The sequence below is a fragment of the Schistocerca gregaria genome, chromosome 3, assembly GCF_023897955.1.
Source record: "Schistocerca gregaria isolate iqSchGreg1 chromosome 3, iqSchGreg1.2, whole genome shotgun sequence".
Lineage (NCBI taxonomy): Eukaryota > Metazoa > Arthropoda > Insecta > Orthoptera > Acrididae > Schistocerca > Schistocerca gregaria.
This window is the reverse complement of record NC_064922.1, coordinates 474,673,026-474,696,253: the sequence shown is the minus strand read 5'-3', so window position 1 is coordinate 474,696,253 and position 23,228 is coordinate 474,673,026. Positions and strand designations below refer to the sequence as shown.

Sequence of the window (23,228 nt, the reverse complement as noted above, 5' to 3'; positions counted from 1 at the left end):
CAGTACAGATTTCTATGACACGTCAAATGCAAGATGTGGGATTTGTTTCTTGGATATTTTTGGTCGTTCATCTCTTTTTATACCTGTGGTAATACTTAACGAATGTGAAAATTGCTAAAGTGCGCTATCGTTTGAATACATGCTCAACTGAAGCTTCCCCTGCAGTTGCTGGATAAATCATTTCGCAGTTCGGAGGAAAACATGATCTGATCTCAAACACGATAATTTTTTCTGGGTCCTACACAACCTCCATACTGAGAGCAACATTCAGATGAAGAACAGCTTCATTTAATATTGAAATTATTCCATAATTTCACATTTATTGTAACAGCTGTATCAAAATACGACACGAGCGGCGGTTCACAGTACGGTGTATGTGGATTATTCCGATCTAAACTGGATACTTCCACTCTCGTTCGAATCGTCTGCACTACAGTGTCCCCAGAGACTTTATTCTCGCTTCAAGGTATGTATCTGTAATCTCTGGTCACCTGTTGCTTCTGCTACATACACGTACTACTTATCGTTGACTGCACGTGTTCATGTTGTTGAATGCGAATTTGGAAGCATGATAAACATGAAGCATATGTGCAGCCCCACTGTCAATAATGAAAGAAAAATTATGCCTATAATTCCTTATATTGCATTCTTACTGCCAGGCACTTGTTATTATGGGTTGACAGGAGGGGGGAAGGCATTACGCAATCCTCAATAAATCGCTAATTGAAACAATCAGTAGTCAAGTGGCGCGTAGTAGGAAGGATGGAGTCGCTGCCGGCGGATAGAATAATTCGTGCTAAGGGCAGGGGTAACGTCAGGCACGCTGCTGTGGATTTTATAGCTGGTTCACTGGGTAATTAAAAAAAAAAAAGAATCTCCTTACAGTCTGTTTCATACTTTTACTTGGTGAATTTTGGTTCTAATAGCGGAAAAAAACATTGTTTACCAATAGGTGGAATCAGTATGGTTTATGCTGGTCAGCCGCTGGATACTGTCAAAGTTAAAATGCAGACATTTCCAAATCTGTACCGCGGTATGATGGACTGTTTGCGACAGACATGGATGAAAGAAGGTTTACGCCGTGGCTTGTATGCCGGTGCAGTGCCCGCAATAATTGCAAATGTTGCTGAGAAATCAGTTCTCTTTGTTGCTTATGGTTCGTGCCAAAAACTGATTATGAAGCTGACGGGCATACAGGTCAGTTAATAACAGTTTTAGTACTCACATAAAAGCTTGTTGTCCTATTATAATTCACAGAATAAAAAGCGGCGTTAAAAGATAAAATTGAATGAATGAAGTGTTCAGTGCAGTTGACCAATGTTTCCAGTTTCGTGTTCTTTTAACTTGAAGTAGATATTCTTTATGTGGAAATTCCTTGTGTTGTCTTCACTCTACAATGGAAAAGGAAAAAAGCTTTCCAGTCACATACACTACAGTCTTCAACAAAGTGCATATACACACATGCTGCTTCACATTTTATAATTTCATATATCCACCCTTGAGTAGATCACTGCCTCTGGCTCTCCTTGCAATCTAAGAGACAACACACTTCATTAATCTACTACCTATTTCTCTGGGTACTTCTTGTGGCCAAACCCATTTCATTTTTGTATGTTATAATTGCATCGCCCTCTTAAGTGTGTTTCCTGGTTGATCTGCATTTTCTCACGTCGAATAGCTGTCGTAATAAAGAAACCCATGTTTAATTGGTATAAGTCAAAACATGTACACTAACACAAATTTAAAATTTTCATTTTGCTCGCTTTGGAAGCTTGTCTTATTATAGTTTATTTTTGAGCGTACTTTAAAATTTGCTGACTTAAAATTTCACTTTGTGTGAATTTCATCTGCACTGGAGGTAAACAGCACAGTGTTAACATCAAAATGATAATGCCTCAGTGATGGTGGTTGTAGTAAGTTTCTATTCCTCTCTTAATGGTGGTTCTTAAAACTTAGTAGGATCCTTGATGATTTTTATTTTATGCCCATTAGGCCATAGTCTAGAGCATATTTGCCATATTGTCTCCTAGTACTGGAGACATAATCAAAGGCCATGAAGACTCGGAAATCAGTTTTAAACATAAAAGATCAGCAAGCCACATTTTTTTGTATGGGTAACCATTCCACCTTGCTGAGCTTTTTTAGTTTGAAACTGCTTTCTGAGTCATTGTAGCCTCTGATGATGTCTCCAGCACTGGCTGACAGATGAAGCATTAGGTAGAGAAATATTCCTTGGATCATGACATAAAGCCCATAAAACAAAAATCAAATGCTGGCCATGAAAGCATGCATTTCTAAGTTGGCTTTTTCAGAATAGTTGATGTCTGTCTCCCAGTGTTTTTTACAGTTCAGGTTTTTCTGTTTTTCTGTGCTGCTTTTCAATTGAGCAAAAGATGATGCATATGAGCTGCCTTTGTATACACTCGGTATACCTGACAGTAATAATTTGTGTGGATCCCACATAATTTAGCAGCACTGTAGGGTGGGCTGCACGGCAAGTAATCTCCATTGTAGATGGAATGCATTTTTCCAGTATTCTACCAATGAATTGAAATTTGCCACCCGAGTTTACCTATAACAGCCAGTCTGATAATTCCATTTCATTTTTCTACAAATTGTTAAACAGCTATTTGTACAAACTGATTTAATTCCGTTTGTGGCTGTTTGTTACGGTCATCATAAATACTTTTTTTTTCCTCATATTTTCAAGTGCATGATTTTACATCTTTGAACATTTGATGTGAGTTGACAGTTTTTGCATCTATTTGAAAAAGTGCCAAGACCAGACTGAATACTTGTGCATTTTTTTGGACAGTACTTCACTACAGGTAATTGCATCATCTGCAAAAAAAGTCTCAGATTTCTATTGATATTGTCAGCTAGGTTAATAATATGACATGAACAGCGTGTGTCCCACGACACTTGCCTGGCATATTCCAGAAGTAAGTTATACGCATATTGATGTCACTCCAACCAAGATAACATGCTGCATCCTCCCTGCCAAGAAATGGGTGCTAGGACTGGTTTTATTGAAACATTTGAAAGCTTTATCAAAATGCATAAAACTCAGGCAGAATAATAATTTTTCACCATTACGCTGTTCTGTTTGTCTCACAACTTGCAAATCATTTGAAGTTACTGTGTGCCCTTGCTTACTCAAGTTTAATGTTCTTTTTTATTATTTTGCTGTTTCTTATAGTTATTATCGATATTTTTGATATGTATTTACTTTCACTTAAATTTTGAGAAATGGTGGCAGTAGAAATACTGGTTGTGGGACAGACTGATCTGTAGTATTCCTTGAGGTAATTACATTGAAAGACAAAATTTCATTTTGGGTTGATGAAGGCAGTTAATGTGATTATGAAATAAACTTGGTTTGTAACAGACTGATTTGGAAGTGTAGCTTGAAGACTGTGTTCACTCCATATGTAATGTAACTTGCATTATAAATGACTAAAACAATGAGCTAAATCCAGAAAGGCTGTGTTACCCATTAAAAAATCATTTAATGAGTATTTTGATGTGTGTTATGTAAGGTATGCCAAACGTCAACTACATAATACACAAGGGGTTGAATACATAACTCTTCCTGTAGAATGCAATGACCAAGACATTTTTGCAGATCTGCGCTATTGGGTTGTAAACAGAATAAAATCTTGTGGAATACTGGTCCAGCTGATTTTCAACTGCGTTCAGGATTTGTTAATGGATAGAACTCAATATTTCATTCTTAATGTGCCAGTATCAAATATAGCAGAGCTAGTAGTTTAGGAAGTATCCTAAGGGAGTATTACGGGGTAATTAGTATTCAAAATATATTTATAAGATCTGATGTGTAACATCAGAAGATCTTTGAGGCTGTTCACAGAGAATGCTGTTGTACATAAAAAAAAGTCCATATGCAGAAAATACTAGTGACATGCAGGAACACCTGTTAAGTGTGGTTTCTTGGTGAAGGGCTGGTAGCAGACGCACAACATAATGAAATACACATTTTGTGTGTAAGTAAAAGGAAAAAGATGCAATTCAGTTACACTGAATATAAATTAATCTGACACATTGTGCGTAAATGGTAGAAGAAACATATTATTGAACTGCACTATTGCTGACATATTACTGGAAACAGTAACAGCTATAAAGTTTCAAGAAGTATCCATACTGCCTGACCTAAATTGGATCATAAGAAGAAAAGTAGTTGGTGGAAAGCAGGTACCATGTTGCTATTCATTGCTAGAATACTAAGGTAATGTACACAATAATTATTGCACACTCAGTTTCAGAGGTGATGCATCAAAGGTGATGAAAAGAATGATATGCAAATGAAGGGAAAATAAAATTTAAGATATGTTAAATAATGATCAGATTGGCTGTATGAAATGTAAGTAAAGGCATCTTGTACTTGAGGATCAACACAATTCATAGGATTGGTAAAAGTGCACTGATGATATTGCTTTTCCGGGGGCTACTGCTGTTGGTAATGGTTACAATCAGTCACAGGAAGTAGACACAACAAATCACAAATCAGATGGAGGTAGAAAATGAGCTTCTTATTTGTAATTTCCAGTGGTTCTTAAATAAAGTTAGCTTGCATTTGTGAATTTAATAGTATTGTTGGAATTTTTGGCAGAATGAGAAATAAAAATGAAAGTAGATTATTGCAGTGCCAAATGTGTATCTTTGGCTATGCTACATGTCTGTCTGTTATGGCAGTTGTACTTTTGTTTTGAGATTTATTAGCTTCATCAACTCTCAAGCAAATTATCACATTATAATCTAACCTAGGCCTTGGAGTATGCTACAGGTCAGTCTGTTAGCACATTCAGTTTTCTTCCATTCATATTCATTTGCTTCTCCAACACCACAAGACTGTTGCATTCCAACCTAATGTAGGCCTCAGACTTTGCTAGATGTCTGTCTAGTAGCATAAGTAGTTTTTTCAATCACCAAAGAAATATGAAAACCAGTAAGCAGCCATAAAATTCATAATAATCAAGCAGTGAAAATTACTCTGGTGGTCTCCATATTGAAAACAAATGTTATCAATTTATATCATCTGCCAAAGAAATTCTTAGATTCAGTGATTGTCACTGGCTACTGTATGTTATCGCCCAATAGTTTACGAAAAATGTCAGTGAATTGCACTTTAGCCCATAGGATTTGCGGACCCAGAAAAAGCATTTGACAAAGTGAAATTGTCATATTTGAAATGTCTAGAAAAATGGATAAAATCTAAGGGAAAGATGAGTAATAAACACTATGTGATCAAAAGTATCCGGACGCCTGGCTGAAAATGACTTACAAGTTTGTGGCACCCTCAATTGGTAATGCTGGAATTCAATATGGTCTTGGCCCATCCTTAGCCTTGATGACAGCTTCCATTCTCGCAGGCATACGTTCAATCAGGTTCTGGAAGATTTCTTAAGGAATGACAGCCCATTCTTCGTGGAGTGCTGACTGAGGAGAGGTATCGATGTTGGCCAGTGAGGCCTGGCATGAAGTTGGTGTTCCAAAACATCCCAAAAGTGTTCTATAGGATTCAGGTCAGGACTCTGTGCAGGACAGTCCATTACAAGGATGTTATTGTCGTGTAACCATTCCACCACAGGCCATGCGTTATGAACAGGTGCTTGATCGTGTTGAAAGATGCAATCGTCATCCTCGAATTGCTCTTCAACAGTGGGAAGCAAGAAGGTACTTAAAAGATTAGTGGGGGCCTGTGCTGTGATAGTGCCATGCAAAATAACAAGGGGTGAAAGTCCTCTACATGAAAAATATGACCACACCATAACACCACCGCCTCCGAATTTTACTGTTGGCATTGCACGTACTGGCAGATGACGTTCACCGGGCACTCGCCATACCCACACCCTGCCATCAAATTGCCACATTGTGTACTGTGATTCGTCACTCCACACAATGTTTTGTCACTGGAGCGATATGTGGCTTATGAGCAGCCGCTCGACCATGAAATCCAGATTTTCTCACCTCCCGCCTAACTGTCATAGTACTTGTAGTGGATCCTGATAGAGTTTGGAATTCCTGTGTGATGGTCTGGATAGATGTCTGCCTATTACACATTATGACCCTCTTCAACTGTCGGCGGAGTCTCTGTCAGTTAATAGACGATGTCAGTTTGTGCTGTATGTGTCCCTTCATGTTTCCACCTCACTATCACATTGGAAACAGTGGACCTAGGGATGTTTAGGAATGTGGAAATCTTGTGTACAGACATATGACACAAGTGACACCCAATCACCTGACCACATTTGAAGTCCATGAGTTGCAATGCCAGATCAGTCAATCATCCAGACCGTTGCCCCTGCAGCTGCTGAAAAGGCTGCTTCCCCTCTTCCGAAACCACACATTTGTTTGGCGTCTCAACAGATACCCCTCCATTGTGGTTGCACTTTTGGTAAGGCTATCTGCATCGCTGAGGCATGCAAGTGTTCCCTCCAACGGCAAGGTCCATGGTTCATGAAGGGGGGGATAACAATGATATGAGTAGACATTGGTAGGATAGAAAGTGGTCTTTAACATTTCCAGATAACAAAGCCATTAGGGTGTCTCAAGATGCATTTTTACAATGTTTCAAACATTTGAAACTCCAGGTAGGAATATCAACAATTTAGGAAAACACACATTGCTACTTACCGTAACGAAGATAATGTAGAAAGTCAAGTTGCAGACAGGCACCATTAAAAGACATTTACATAAATCTTTCAGTGACAGCCTTAATCAGTAAAAGAGAGACACATACTATTCACACACACACATGCAAACACACCTCATGCACACATGACCACAAAAGTCTGCCATATTGGGCTGGAGTTGGCAGTTGTTTGTGCGTGAGGTGTGCTTGCTTGTGTGTGTGAATGGTGTGTGTCTGTTTCTTACTGATTAAGGCTGTGGCTGAAAGCTTATTGTAAGTGTCTTTCATTTCTGCCTCTCTGCAAATCGATGTGTCTTCTTTATGGTAAGTAGCAACCTCTCTTTTCCTACATTATTGTTTTTACTGTGTCTGACAATCAAGAGAAGCAACAAGAGATGACAATTATTTCTTGCTCACAGACCACTAGTATGTGCGGCATGATACTTGACTGAATTGCTCTTCACAGGACATGACACAGGATATCAGTCTGAACTGTCCACAGTTGCAATCTACATGAGGTAATGTATGACGCATTAATAGTGTGGAACAGTGATCCTTGCAGAAATTTGGATAAGGGACTTTATAGATAGGGTTTCCACAAAAATGATATGTTGTCTTATGATTTAAATGTACTTATGAGTATGCCCCCTCGCCCCCACCTCCCCCTGAACATGGACCTTGCCATTGGTGGGGAGGCTTGCGTGCCTCAGCGATACAGATAGCCGTACTGTAAGTGCAACCACAACAGAGGGGCCTCTGTTGAGAGGCCCGACAAATGTGTGGTTCCTGAAAGGGGGCAGCAGCCTTTTCAATAGCTGCAGGGGCAACAGTCTGTATGATTGGCTGAGCTGACCTTGTAACACTAACCAAAACTGGCTTTGCTGTGCTGGTACTGCAAACGACTGAAAGCAAGAGGAAACTACAGCCGTAACTTTCCCAGAGGGCATGCAGCTATACTGTATGGTTAAATGATGATGGCGTCCTCTTGGGTAAAATATTCCGGAGGTAAAATAGTCCCCCATTCGGATCTCTAGGTGGGGATTACCCAGGAGGACATCATTATCAGAAGAAAGAAAACTGGTGTTCTACGAATTGGAGCGTGGAATGTCAGATCCCTTAATCAGGCAAGTAGGTTAGAAAATTTAAAAAGGGGAACGGATAGGTTAAAGTTAGATATCATGGGAATTAGTGAAGTTCGGTGGCAGGAGGAACAAGACTTCTGGTCAGGTGACTACAGGATTATAAACACAAAATGAAATAGGGGTAATGCAGGAGTAGGTTTAATAAAGAATAGGAAAATAGGAATGCAGGCAAGCTACTACAAACAGCATAGTGAATGCATTATTGTGAACAAGATAGATACGAAGCCCACGCCTACCGCAGCAGTACAAGTTTATATGCCAACTAGCTCTGCAGATGATGAAGAAATTGAATAAATGTATGATGAAATAAAAGAAATTATTCAGGTAGTGAAGGGAGACGAAAATTTAATAGTCATGGGTGACTGGAGTTCGATGGTAGGAAAAGAGAGAGAAGGAAATGTAGTAGGTAAATATGGATTGGGGGTAAGAAATGAAAGAGGAAGCCGCCTGGTAGAATTTTGCACAGAGCACAACTTAATCATAGCTAACACTTGGTTCAAGAATCATAAAAGAAGGTTGTATACATGGATAAACCCTGGAGATACTAAAAGGTTTCAGATAGATTATATAATGGTAAGACAGAGATTTAGAAGCCAGGTTTTAAATTGTAAGACATTTCCATGGGCAGATGTGGACTCTGACCTCAATCTGTTGGTTATGAACTGTAGATTAAAACTGAAGAAACTACAAAAAGGTGTAAATTTAAGGAGATGAGACCTGGATAAACTGACTAAACCAGAGGTTGTACATAGTTTCAGGGAGAGCATAAGGGAACAATTGACACAAATGGAGGAAAGAAATACAGTAGAAGAAGAATGGGTAGCTTTGAGGGATGTAATAGTGAAGGCAGTAGAGGATCAAGCAGGTAAAAAGACGAGGGCTAGTAGAAATCCTTGCGTAACAGAAGATATATTGAATTTAATTGATGAAAGGAGAAAAAATAAAAATGCAGTAAATGAAGCAGGCAAAAAGGAATAAAAAACGTCTCAAAAAGGGGTTCGACAGGATGTGCAAAATGGCTAAGCAGAGATGGCTACAGGACAAATGTATGGATGTAGAGGCTTATCTCACTAGGGGTAAGATAGATACTGCCTACAGGATAATTAAAGAGACCTTTGGAGAAAAGAGAACCACTTGTATGAATATCAAGAGCTCAGATGGAAACCTAGTTCTAAGCAAAGAAGGGAAAGCAGAAAGGTGGAAGGAGTATATAGAGGGTCTGTACAAGGGCTATGTACTTGAGGACAATATTATGGAAATGGAAGAGGATGTAGATGAAGATGAAAAGGGAAATATGATACTGCATGAAAAGTTTGACAGAGCACTGAAAGACCTGAGTCGAAACAAGGCCCTGGGAGTAGACAACATTCCATTAGAACTACTGACAGCCTTTGGAGAGCCAGTCCTGACAAAACTGTAGCATCTGGTGGGCAAGATGTATGAGACAGGCGAAATACCCTCAGACTTCAAGAAGAATATAATAATTCAATCCCAAAGAAAGCAGGTGTTGACAGATGTGAAAATTACTGAACTATCAGTTTAATAAGTCACGACTGCAAAATAGTAATGTGAATTCTTTACAGACGAATGGAAGAACTAGTAGAAGCCGACCTCGGGGAAGATCAGTTTGGGTTCCTTAGAAATATCGGAACACGTGAGACAATACTGACCCTACGACTTACCTTAGAAGCTAGATGAAGGAAAGGCAAACTTACATTTCTAGCATTTGTAGACTTAGAGAAAGCTTTTGACAATGTTGACTGGAATCTCTCTTTCAAATTCTGAAGGTGGCAGGGGTAAAATACAGGGAGCGAAAGACTATTTACAATTTGTATAGAAACCAAATGGCAGTTATAAGAGTCGAGGGACATGAAAGGGAAGCAGTGGTTGTTCATTGTTATTCAATCTCTATATTGAGCAAGCAGTGAAGGAAACAAAAGAAAAATTCGGAGTAGGTATTTAAATCCATGGAGAAGAAATAAAAACTTTGAGGTACGCCGATGATATTGTAATTCTGTCAGAGACAGCAATGGACATTGAAGAACAGCTGAAGAGAATGGACAGTGCCTCAAAAAGAGGATATAAGATGAACATAAACTAAGGCAACACAAGGATAATGGAATGTAGTTGAATTAAACCGGGTGATGCTGAGGGTATTAGATTAGGAAATGTGACGCTTAAAGTAGTAAATGAGTTTTGCTATTTGGGGAGCAAAATAACTGATGGCAGTCGAAGTAGAGAGGATATAAAATGGAGACTGGCAATGGCAAGGAAAGCGTTTCTGAAGAAGAGAAATTTGTTAACATCGAGTATAGATTTAAGTGTCATGAAGTTGTTTCTGAAATTATTTGTATGGAGTGTGGTCATGTATGGAAGTGAAACATGGACAATAAATAGTTTGGACAAGAAGAGAATAGAAGCTTTCAAAATGTGGTGCTACAGAAAAATGCTGAAGATTAGATGGGTAGATCATATAACTAATGAGGAGGTATTGAGTAGAATGGGGGAGAAGAGAAATTTGTGGCACTTGACTAGAAGAAGGGATCGCTTGGTAGGACATGTTCTAAGGCATCAAGGGATCACCAATTTAGTATTGGATGGCAGTGTGGAGGGTAAAAATCATAGAGGGAGACCAAGAGATGAATACACTAAGCAGATTCAGAAGAATGTAGGTTGCAGTAGGTACTGGGAGATGTTGAAGCCTGCACAGGATAGAGTAGCATGGAGATCTGCATCAAACCAGTCTCAGGACTGAAGACCACAGCAACAACAACAACATGAGTATAATAACTAAGAAGTTCACATTTGAAAAATGAAAATGATATGAAAGCAACTCAGTATTTTTCATTGGAACTTTCCACTGTCATGGTGATGGGTGACTTGGTGGGCAAGAATGAGCACTAGTAGGCACACACAACTTCAACCCACCTGAATGGGTGCTCAAAAGGACTGGCAAGGATACACTAACTTTTTCCTGTGTCGTGTTGATTCCAGTGCAAATCATTTCCTTTTTATGAATGACTGTTTTTCATCACAAAACTCAATTGACGAACAATAAATGACAAGACAAATCTGTTACTGGAATTATAAGTGCAGAATGCTTGGAACTTGCTTGAGTGATACATTACAGCTCGGAGAACATCTCCCTGAATGTAACAGAGCTTGAAATTTGTGGTCTTGGGTAGTGGGAAACTGTCCTGTGGAAACTTGAAAGTAATCTCCTTGAGTATATGCCAGGCAGGTGGAAAGCTAATCAATACAAGGTGCTTGAGAAGTCATTAATCATTTCTAAGAAATAGTACTTTAATTTAAATGAAGTGTTTATAGTGTGAAAGAAGAGGAATATAAAATGGAAGAAGACACTTTAATTCAATGAAATCATTTCATTCTCCATGACTGCCCACCACAGCCAAACAGAGTTGCCCTCTGTCTTCGGTGCACACCTGAACATGTTACTGAACGCACCACTTCCGAGATGCATCCATGCAGAGTTGCACACCCCAAACTTCATGTAGTATGTCTGACTGTTGAAATGACACCGTGTGAAGAGGTCAAAAGTTGCTAGATAAGGCAAAGGTGCTGCCGAGAACTGTGGTGTGCCTTGTCCAATCCTGCATCCTGGGAACGTCTTGCTGAGGTAATTACTCACAGTGTGCAAACATTGTGGTGTGTCCCATTCTGTTGAAGTACCATTGGGATTGTCGGAGTTGCTCAAATATGCCCAGGTATGATGATGATGTAATTGTTACTTCAGCAAAAACTAATGGACCGTAAAAACTCTGTTCTACAAGGCCCAGTCTCACATTTATCTTTGGAATGCTACTTTGCAGTTCCACGACAGCTGTATCTACAGAACACAATCTTACTCAGTTAATAGAAAATTTTGATTTGCGTGTCACATCATCATTGATAAAAAAAGTTCGTTAACAGTTTGTATATTGGCGCTCCAGCAGAAGTTACTGTATTCAGTTGCTCTTGGGAAGAAGAGTTTGATATTTAAAAAGGTAATTAAACTATGGATGGTCTTATGTACATATGTATATTGTTATATTAAAAACAAAGATTCCAAGGCTTACCAAGCGGGAAAGCGCCGGCAGACAGGCACATGAACAAAACACACAAACACACACACAGAATTGCTAGCTTTCGCAACCGATGGTTGCTTCTTCAGGAAGGAGAGGGAAAGACGAAAGGATGTGGGTTTTAAGGGAGAGGGTAAGGAGTCATTCCAATCCCGGGAGCGGAAAGACTTCCCTTAGGGGAAAAAAAGGACAGATGTACACTCGCACACACACACACACACACACACATATCTATCCGCACATACACAGACACAAGCAGACATATTTAAAGGCCTTTAAATATGTCTACTTGTGTCTGTGTATGTGCGGATAGATATGTGTGTGTGTGTGTGTGTGTGTGCGAGTGTACATCTGTCCTTTTTTTCCCCTAAGGGAAGTCTTTCCGCTCCCGGGATTGGAATGACTCCTTACCCTCTCCCTTAAAACCCACATCCTTTCGTCTTTCCCTCTCCTTCCTGAAGAAGCAACCATCAGTTGCGAAAGCTAGCAATTCTGTGTGTGTGTTTGTGTGTTTTGTTCATGTGCCTGTCTGCCGGCGCTTTCCCGCTTGGTAAGTCTTGGAATCTTTGTTTTTAATATATTTTTTCCCATGTGGAAGTTTCTTTCTATTTTATGTATATTGTTAAATAGTTCTTATCGTTTGAGGACATTGTCAGACAATCATTATGTATGATGATGTACTCAAAAACCGAAAATTGGTATAGATAAATGGAGTAAGAATTTTGCTCTTTCTTAAAAACTGTAGTGCCTTGGTATTCCATCTGATTGTATGAGATGCTTGCTATTTATGTAATTAGGACATAAGTCTTCCCTGTAATTAAAAGATAAGTGTTCCCTGTTGTGTATTCAGTGTGAACTCAACAGGAATCCACATGCAACAAATTGTGATATGTCTGTTTCTGTGTGTTGTTATTAACCCCCATGTTCAAGTAAAATGGCCTACAATCTGAAGTCAACATAGAAAGTCTGTTGGTTTCGTTTCATGTAGAGATTTTATAATCTTTTCCCAGTTTCTTGGCAGTTCCGTTAATCTGTGGGGAATTCTTGCTTCATATAGCTTTCAAACGAGGGGAGTCTGCACACATTGCTGTAGCTTTGTGAGAAGTGACAGCCATTTTCTCTGTATGAGAATTAGCTGAAAGTCACTAATGTGATTTATCTTGTAATGTTGCATGTCTGTGTTGGGATACAGAGTCAAAATGGCACAGGAAATTGAAGATGAAAGATAATATGTGCAATTTGCTAAGGGGGTTTAATTGTTTGACATTCAAGTTCTTCGTAACTGTTCAGTGTGTGTGTGTGTGCGTGCGTGTGTGTGTGTGTGTGTGTGTGTGTGTGAGAGAGAGAGAGAGAGAGAGAGAGAGAGAGAGAGAGAGAGGGGGGGGGGGGGAGGGAGGGAGGTTGGGTGGATTTGGGGGGGGGGGGGGGGGGGGTTATATGATCTCATTAGCTGCCTACAGATGAGGAGCTGTTTTATATCTATATGTGCATGGCATTTCATTTGTCTGATTAATGCCTGTGCTTAGTCCAAAAACAATGTTTTTGCTCTTTTTCATACAAAGATGATCGTCTTGTTAAACTAGGAATAGCAATTAATGTGAACATTTTTACTGTAAAAAACATGCTGATAGGTCATCCAACTCCACATGTTTCATATTTTGACAACACTTACTTTGTATTTTATTTGATGCTTTAGAACTATTTTTGCTACTACATCATTAACAAAGAAGATTGCAAACTTGGTATAGAACAGTAATGATTTATTTTAAAAAAACAATATTCTGATGCAACAAATAACTACAAGTCTGTTTTGTATGTCTGAAGTATCACAAGAACAAAAACCTTAATTAGTTATTATTATGCAAATGATGCAATATGTTATCCCCGTGTCATGTAATGCAGCATTCCATTGCTACTGAAGTGCATGGATAACTCGTGAGAGAAATGCTTGTGGTTTTGAATCCACTGTGGCTGTCGCCTGTTCATCGCTTGTGAAATGCTTGCCTCCTATTGCCTAGCACTGCTTTGAGACTTCAGAACACATGAAAATCACTCAAGATGAGATCTGATGAGTAAGTTAGGTGTTAAAGATTGTAATGCTCCAAAATCATTCCTTTTGTATCCCAAAAGAGAGTCAGCATGACTTTTGCTGCTGGTGGTTCATTGTGAATTTTTTTGTTTTGTTTTGGCAGAGTTATGGTGCCATTACTTGTATGATTTTTTCATTTCAGGTTTGTGATGGTGTACCCAGTTTCATTTCTTGTAACAATTCTGTTCAGAAATCTATTACCTTCGATCTGGAAGCAATACAAAAGTTCCTCATAGGTATCGTGACGATCTCTCAGTTCAGCAATCAACTGATGTGACATCCATATAGTAGATACTTCACTGAATCACAGCACACCATGAACAATATTGTGTGCTGAACCAACTCTAATATCCAAAGTAGTGGCTATATTGCTTGCAGTAATTTATAAGCTTTTCCACCGTGGCAATGTTTTATTCCTCACTACATGGTATGCCTGGCTCAGGCATGGAGTATCTTCCATGGAAGTTACACCAGTTTATAGTTTCTGCACCACTCGTGCAGTTGCTGCAGGGGCACGCATGAATTGCTACACTGTGGTTTCATCCTGCAATGCATTTGCACATGTTTAACAGGTTCAGTACTCAAGAAATGCATTACAGATCACTGGTCAAATGTAGTGGAAGTCGACAGTGGTGAAGTGGTAGTGAGGTATGTTGGTAAGTGGTAAGGTCCTAGGTCAAATAATTTGATGCATTTTCAATTAGTGTATTTAATAATAACATCAAAAGCAATCAAAGTTTCAGCTCTCTTGATCTTCCAGGCTGACACTTTAGAAAAGCAGTTTGCACTCTCTTAACTTTTCTGCTCTGGTAAACACTCAGAATAATGAGGTCACAAGTAATAAAATGTGAGAAACAGTTGCAACTATTAGATGCCTTACGAGGCGAAAGAATGAAGTGCCTTCAAGGCAGCCAGTGTGTTTAAATATAATTTTAAAGTAGTTACAATTAGTAGTTCACTTCAGTTGGCAACCAAGATTAGTATAATTAAAAAAAATAACATTTAGCTGCTAGATGTGACAGCAGTCAGATAAAATTATCAAAACAAAGAACATCAAAATTTAACTATCCACCTCAAATGACCGACACTGTTTTAAATGAGTTACCAAAACTTAGAAAGCAACTATTGAAAAGAAACCTGTAGCAAGCAAAAGATCCTCCACTTGGCTATCTTTTAAGATTTTAAATGCCTTACAATTCAAGGACCATAGACAGTAAGTGGCTGCCTGAAACACATCAAAAGTCTTAAAGCTTTTAAATACTACTTGAATAAGTGCATGGAATTAAACCTGAATTTAAAATCAAAGCACAGTCATCAAGTGACCAACAGCGTGAGAGACCACAAGAATCAAGATATAAAGTGCTAAAGTGGCACAGAACAAGTTGAAAGCCAAGTAATAATAATCATTAGCAGCACTTCATCCAGTGCTGCCACTGATTTCACCCAGTTTTATACACAATGTGAACACAAGTAAAACAGATTACATACAGACAATGACCACCTGCCACTTAACTGCGTGTAGACTGACAAGGCAACCCTCCACCAGATGTGAGGCTGAACTTCATAAAAATTTGACAAGTAACGACATATTTGTAACATACTTGCTTATTACGAGAATAGAGATAAACAATGCACCCACACATTGGGACCACACAGTATTACAGCATGATGTGTCTTGATAACCAGGATGGTGGAACCTTACAGCAGAACAGAGGGATTTTCCAAAATTCCTCTTCCCAGAATGTGATGGCTGTAAAGCAGACATTCACCGTAGTTTCCATATTGTTCCAACAGGCAAGGCTGTTTATTCAGGGACTCGGGACTTCCTACCAGGAAGCAGACAGACACTTCCAACAGTGTGGCCACCCCGTTAATGGCCAACATGTCTGAATCAGTAGTCCAGGCACACCCAACTGCTGAAGCCTGAAGCCAGTCTCTTGGCCATTACATGGAGCCATCAGCAAAATGCCTCCCACAAGTCGCAGTACTGCAGCAGATGCTCAGCCCATGTCTCTTCCATAGCTCATGCATGAGCCTTTATCCTTACAGAGTGCTAGGTTGCTGCCCCCCTAATGGGATGCCTGTGCTGTAGTTATGGCCAAAGCCATAGGGGCAGTTATCAATAAAGACTCTTGCGTGGCTCAAATAGGATGGCCAGCTTTGCACTGACACAGCTTCCTTTTCCATGATGCGACTAGAGGCTATCATCAGTTGGTCATTTATGGAAACACAAGTATAAATCCTTCCAATCGCCAAATCAATAGTAAAAATTTTATGAACTTTATTGCACTTTCAAAGTTTCCATTTGAACCATCTTTGTATAGGTAGACAGTAGTTCTTGAAACATTGCTAGGAAGAGAAAAACATTGGAATTATTCTACTTTTGCCTATTCAGAGTGTGCTTTCAAAAATACATTAGGGGCTTAACTAGAATTTGGTGATTTATGCATTCTGTTTTCATTTGGTGTTTATGGATTAATGAGTATTTTTTACGCTGTAAGGTTTTGCCTATTTTTCTCTTTATTACAGAGAGTGGAGGAACTGGGAACATTCTCCAATGCAGCAGCTGGTTCACTTTCTGCGATTTTCTCATCCCTTACGCTTTGTCCAACAGAGTTGGTGAAATGCAAATTGCAGGCTCTGCGAGAGACAAGTTCACAGTCTAAAACAGCTACTGTAAGGAGGTGTGCTCTGTATTAATGCATTTATCTTTTTGTGAATATAGTGGTACCGAATGTTTAGTTCTTTGAACATGTCAAAACTGCACCTTAAAAGTGTTTTAGTCACAGTGGGAAAACAAGCAGCTTCTGTGAAGCTTTAACATGTTGTTTCAAAGTTGTTCTCAGTGAATCAGTTACTATCTTAAAGAGCATTATGTAATTTCAACCTGTAAAAAGGTTTCAGTACAAAGCTTGTTTAAGATGCAGTTGCCGCCCGGGGTAGTCGTGCAGTCTAGGGCAGCTTGTCACGGTTTGCGCGGCTGCTCCCGTTGGAGGTTCGAGTCCTCCCTCGGGCATGGGTGTGTGTGTGTTGTCTTTAGTTAGTTTAAGTTAGATTAAGTAGTGTGTAAGCTTAGGGACTGATGACCTCAGCAGTTTGGTCCCATAGGACTTACCACAAATCCCCAATTCCTAAGATGCTACTTTTCTTCCACAAGCTATTTTCCATAAATATTCTTGCTGTTATTAAGGAAAACTGATGCATTTTGTGGGTGGGACTATACTGGTTGAGCCAACTGAGAATGCGTCGTGTTCCATCTTAAATAACTCCTTCCCTACTCCAGAATAAAGCTTTGAGTTGAGAGGTGCTGAGACATGATTCTGTGCTAGCTATAGTTGGTAGAAGGCTGACAGTGAAAGAAAAATGTACGCCACACATTTTTAATCTGTCAAGAAGGTTCATACAATAAGTCAATTGCATTATCTGTAATCATAATACCTTTACCATGGACTGAAATTTTATGATGAAGGTTGGTGTCTGCCTGGAAAACTAGAAAGGCACCTTTCACTTCAGTCCAGAGGATATGTCATTGTTGTATGATTCACTGCAACAAAATATCCACTATTTGAAACACTCTAGGCAAGTTTCTACATGTACTGAAAATACAGAATAAGTGACTTGCAATGACAAAACAGATGCCCCTATGATTGGCTCATTAAAGTCTAGTTTATTTCTCAGAACAGTCTTCTGTTGGAACAATACAACCTTTTTGAAACATTATCTGACTTACAAAATCTTTGGGAAAAGTATTCTTGCTAAGATCTATATAAAGCTAGTTTGTTTCAATCATCATCTCTTCATTCAGCATGAAGCTTTTTACCCAAGGGCTATTTCTCCAGGTTTGTGGAGAGAAAATAATCACAAGGAGACAAATTTTTGGCACAGTGAACAAGATATAATTCGTAGCACATTTCAACAATTTTCCCCTAAAGCAGTAGCAGAGATGTGACCAGTGGCACTGATCAAGTGAAAAGGAATATTTTTCTTTGTCAAATGATGTTACTCTTTTGCATAACCTATGAGGCACAATATACACTTGTGAACAGTATGTTATTTCTCATGTGTAGTCCCTGAATATCACGCCATTTAAATCACAAATATCTGCCACTATTTTATTTCCATATAAAAGAAAGATTTTCAGCTTCTTTGGAGAACTTAAATATGAGACATCCATTGTTTTGATTGTTAATTTCTCCAGATTGAAAGTGATGTAGCTACACTTTTATCAGCAATGACAAACCATCTGTGAAGTTGATGTTGTTTACATTAGCATTTCCAGACGCTGCTACAAAATATCTGCATGATTATGAGGAGTTGTGACACCAGTCTTTCCAACAACTTCCTTACATCCAAATACATATATTAAATATCAGTGTACTTGAGATATTGAAAGTCTTTGTTGCATCTCAAAACACACTATGTGGTGCATAGGAGATGGTTGTTTGTGCAAAAACCATTTTCCCCGTATCTCATTACATTCAAAAATGTGTGAGAATAATAATTTTCAGTGTGCTTGTGTTCATGCTGTAAGGTCACTAAGGTTAGTTAGTTAGTTAGTTATATTACTTGTTCCATGGATCATGAACACGATTCTTTCGTAATGATGTGGAACGTGTCAAAGTACACAAGATTCATTTATCCCAAATAATCATTGTTAGTCTTATATACGGTACAATTGTTAATGCTTACTGTATTTCTTTGGCTTATGTCTAAAAATTCATCTATGGAGTAGAAGGAGTTGTCATTCAGGAATTCCCTTAACTTACTTTTGAATGCCGATTGGTTGTCTGTCAGACTTTTGATATTGTTTGGCAATTGACCAAAAATCTTTGTGGCAGTATAATTCACCCCCTTTTGTGCCAATGTCAAATTCAATGAACGGTAGTGGAGGTCACCCTGTCTCCTAGTATTGTAGCTGTGGACTGTGCTATTAATTCTAAAGTGATCTGGGTTACTAACAACAAATTTCATTAGGCTGTATATATATTGTGAAGCTACTGGCAATATCCCTAATTCTTTAAATAATTGTCTACAAGATGATCTTGGATGAGCCCCAGACATTATTCTGATAACACGTTTTTGTGCAATAAATACCTTCTTTCTTAGTGATGAATTGCCCCAAAAGATGATTCCGTAAGAAAGCAACGAATGAAAATATGCATGGTAAGCTAACTTACTGATGTGCTTGTCTCCAAAATTTGCAATGACACTAATAGCATAGGTAGCTGAGCTCAATCGTTTCAGTAGATTGTCAATGTGTGTCTTCCAGTTTAAATTCTGATCAATACAGACACCCAGAAATTTTGAACAATCTGCTTTAGCTAAAGATTTTCCCCCACACTCTATATTTATTTCCGGTGTTATGCCTTTCCCTGTACTGAACTGTATGTACAGTGTTTTTTCAAAGTTCAATGAAAGTCCATTTGCGGAAAACCACCTAATAACTCTTTGAAAAACATTATTTGCATTTTCCTCAGCTGATTTTTGCTTTTTAGGCTTGATTACAATACTTGTGTCATCTGCAAAGAGAACCAAGTTTGCATCTTCATGAATATATTTAGGCAAGTCATTACCATATATTAAAAACAATAAAGGCCCCAAGACAGAACCCTGTGGTACCACATCCTTGATTCATCCCCAGTCTGAATAATCTGCTGCCCTTTGTGTACTATGTGGGTTTACTGTTTCAACCTTCTGCATTCTACCAGTTAAATATGAAGTGAACCATCTGTGTACTGAACCATTCATTCCATAGTACTTCAGCTTATCTAAGAGGATTTCATGATCCACACAATCAAAAGCCTTAGAGAGATCACAGAAAATCCCAATTGGTGATGTTCTACTATCCAGAGCATTTAAAATTTGATCAGTGAAAGTGTGTATAGCACTATCTGTTGAAACACCTTTCTGAAAACCGAACTGACATTTTGTTAAAACGTTATTTCCACTAATGTGTAAAGTTACTCTTGAGTACATTACTTTTTCAAACACTTTTGAGAAGTATGTCAGAAGTGAAATAAGATGATAATTGTTGACGTCTGTCTTGTCACCTTTTTTATACAAGGGTTTAACTATGGCATATTTCAATCTGTCAGGAAATATTCCCTGATTCAATGAGCTATTACATATGTGGCTAAGAACTCGACTTATCAGGTGTGGACAAGATTTTAGTATTCTATTGGAGATACCATCAGTTCCATGTGAGTTTTTATTCTTAAGTGAATTTATTATTTTCTTAATTTCAGACGGTGAGGTGGGTAGGATTTCAATTTCATTTGTTTGCACCGGGAATGCCTCTTTCATATAGAGTTCTGCCCTATCTGGTGAGCAGCTGGTGCCTATATTTTCCACTACATTTATAAAATGATTATTAAAAATATTTTCAACCTGTGATTTTTCATTTATAAACTTTTCATTGTGCTTAACAGTAATACTGTTGTCCTGTGACCTTGGTTGCCCTGTTTCCCTTTTAACTATATTCCATATTGTTTTAACTTTGTCATCAGAGGTGCTAATCTCAGACTTGATACACATACTTCTGGATTTTTTTTTATAACTTTCCTTAATATATTACAATATTTCTTATAATGGTTGAGCTTTTCTTCATCTCGACTTATTCTAGTGTCTTGGTATAGTTCCCATTTCCGGCTACAAGAAATTTTAATCCCTTTAGTCAGCCATGGTTTTTTATCAAGTTTATTTGAATTATGATTCACAAATTTCTTAGGAAAACTGTTTTCAAATATACCCACAAGTTTATCATGGAATAAGTTAAATTTAACATTTGCATCAGGTTCCCAATAAACATCCTCCCAGTCTACCCTTTTCAAGCTTTCCTTAAATTGTTGAATTGTTATATGGTTAATTGGGCGTATTATTTTGTTTGTTTTTTTCACATTGCTGTATGGAGCAAAGTCATGAATTGAAAGTAGCTGTGCATCGTGATCAGAAAGCCCGTTCTTAATAGGATAGGTGCTTACTTCTTTTAATTTATCTTGGTCTATGAAAATGTTATCTATCAGGGTGCTACTGTCTTGTACAATACGAGTAGGAAAATCAATGACTGATGTCAGATTGTAAGAGCAAAGTAATAGTTCAAGGTCGTTCTTCTTGCTTGAGTGTTTAAGAAAATCTACGTTAAAATCTCCACAAATGATAATGTGTTTTCCCTTTTCTGACATATAAGGTCACAGTGTGAGGCATATGTAAAGGGGCAGATGAATTATTTCATAGAATATTCACGTAAGTGAGGTGTTCAGTATTTGTAGGTTTAGTCTGTTGGTAAACTCGTGAATGAGGAGTGTTCTTTGTAGGGCAAATGGGCCTCTCCTGGAAGAACCCTGCAACTGCACTATAGGGGCACCAAAAAACAGTTGTCCGTTTCCTGTGTAGCGGTGTAGTGCAACATTAGGTGATTTATATCGATTCTATTCATGTGATTTTAGTTACAGCAGCACTCAGATCAGTTTGTATATTTGTATACTTCCAAAATTTTGTATACTTGTATACTTACTCACTTACTTTGTATACTCACAAAATTAGTCAGTTTTCAATTTTTGAAAATGTTATGTAACTGTATAGATAAAAAATCTATCCATAAAGTGGCAATGGGAGAATGCACATGTATAAAGGTTAAGGAAATTAGCAAGCTATTGGAGCCAGTAGCTCCTTTGTCAGGCAGAATTGCTGAAGGGAACGGAAGACAGTTGAAGAAGAGGACTGCCGAGGTTTGGGAAATGGGGAGAGTTCAGAAAAGCCACACAGAAGCCTGGGTCAGGGGAGGCTTACTGCATGGGATGAGAAGGAAAGACTGATTGTTGGAGACTGCACCCGATGAAATTTGAAATCCTGAGAGCTTAGAGGTGGAAGATAGGATAATAAGCTAGACAGAAATTACTGACAAAACATTGTGTAAGAGTTCTACTCATATCAACTCATGCAGGAAGTTTTCCAGCAACCTCTGTCTTGTTTATTGCCTGTCTTCCATCTGTAAGCTCACAGGTTTTCAAATCTCATCTGGTGCAGTCCCCATCAATCAGTCTTTCCTTTTCATTCTGTCCAGTAAGTCACCCCTGACCTGGGCCAGACCGGTTAGCTGTGCGGTCTAACACACGGACTTCCAGATTGGGAAGGAGTGCCTGGTCCCCAGCATGAATCCGCCCTTTAGACTTGTCAAGGTCCGGTGAGCCGGCCGGTCTGTGGATGGTTTTTAGGCAGTTTTCATCTGCCTTGGCGAATGCAGGCTGGTTCCCCTTATTCTGCCTAAGCTACACTATGTTGGCGATTGCTGTGCAAACAAGTTCTCCATGTACGTGTACACCACCATTACTCTACCACGCAAACATAGGGGTTACACTCGTCTGGTGTGTGGGACGTTCCCAGGGGGGGGGGGGGGGGGGGGGGGGGGCACTGGAGACCGAACCCTCAAAGAGTGGTTCGGTGTGAGGCGGTGGAGGGGTGAAGTGGACTGTGCTAGTCGTCATGGGGTTGTGCACCACTGCAGCTGCAGCAGGGACAGAGCCTCCGTTGTTTCTAGGCCCCCAGTTAACATATAATACAATACACCCCTGACCTAGGGTTCTGTGTGACTTTTCCAAACTCTCTCCATTTCCTAAATCTCACCGGTACTTTTTCTTCATCCATGTTCCTTCCCCGTCAAGACTTCTGCCAGGAGGAGGGGCTACTGGCTCCGAAAGCTAGCAAATTTCCTTAATCTTTATATGTGTGTGTTCTCCTGCTGTCACTTGGTGAGTAGATTTTTTTAGTGATATTTTTAATTATTCAGAACTGGTGGAGAAAGATACTACAATGCAAAGAAGAGCTGTTTGAGTTAAGTGTGTTTGGTCACCTCTAATGTAATTACATCTTGTATTAAAGAGTTGTCACAAAAAGAGCTGTTGGCTAATACTTCCAGTCCCAGTGAAAGGACTACAATGAATGCAAAAGTTATCACTGGCACAATAGGACACATTAGAAAAGAATGTGAAAATAAATCACAGTGTTTACTGGAATTGCCATGAAAGACCATTAAATGACAGTTTTACAAAATTAGGGCTTCTACATAAATAAAAAAATAGTGCTGACACTTTGCAAATTATTTATTGCTGTAAAATAAAAACTCCGTTTTTCTGGTCAGATAGGTGTTTACACAAGACACTGAGCAATGGGATTTATCTGTAAGAGATCTGTAAGTGAAGAAAAGATTCTGGTAGACAGATCTGATGTAATTGACTAGCAATGCAAATAGTTGATACAAGTAAGGA

General features: G+C 38.8%; 1 protein-coding gene across 4 annotated transcripts in view; it reads left to right on the top strand.

Annotated features, from left to right (window-relative positions):
* Positions 1 to 505: 505 nt before the first annotated feature.
* The window catches only part of LOC126354999 (mitochondrial ornithine transporter 1-like), an 82,245-nt gene continuing 59,522 nt past the window's right edge, over positions 506 to 23,228 (top strand). For 2 of the 4 annotated variants that reach the window (XM_050005121.1, XM_050005122.1), the window contains exons 1-3: positions 554 to 853; positions 953 to 1,197; positions 16,495 to 16,641. In XM_050005121.1, coding sequence (XP_049861078.1) covers positions 763 to 853; positions 953 to 1,197; positions 16,495 to 16,641 — 483 coding nt within the window. In that variant the 5' untranslated portion in view covers positions 554 to 762. Of the gene's footprint in view, positions 854 to 952; positions 1,198 to 16,494; positions 16,642 to 23,228 lie in introns of all 4 variants that reach the window. The other 2 variants (XM_050005120.1, XM_050005123.1) reach the window with 2 other exon arrangements.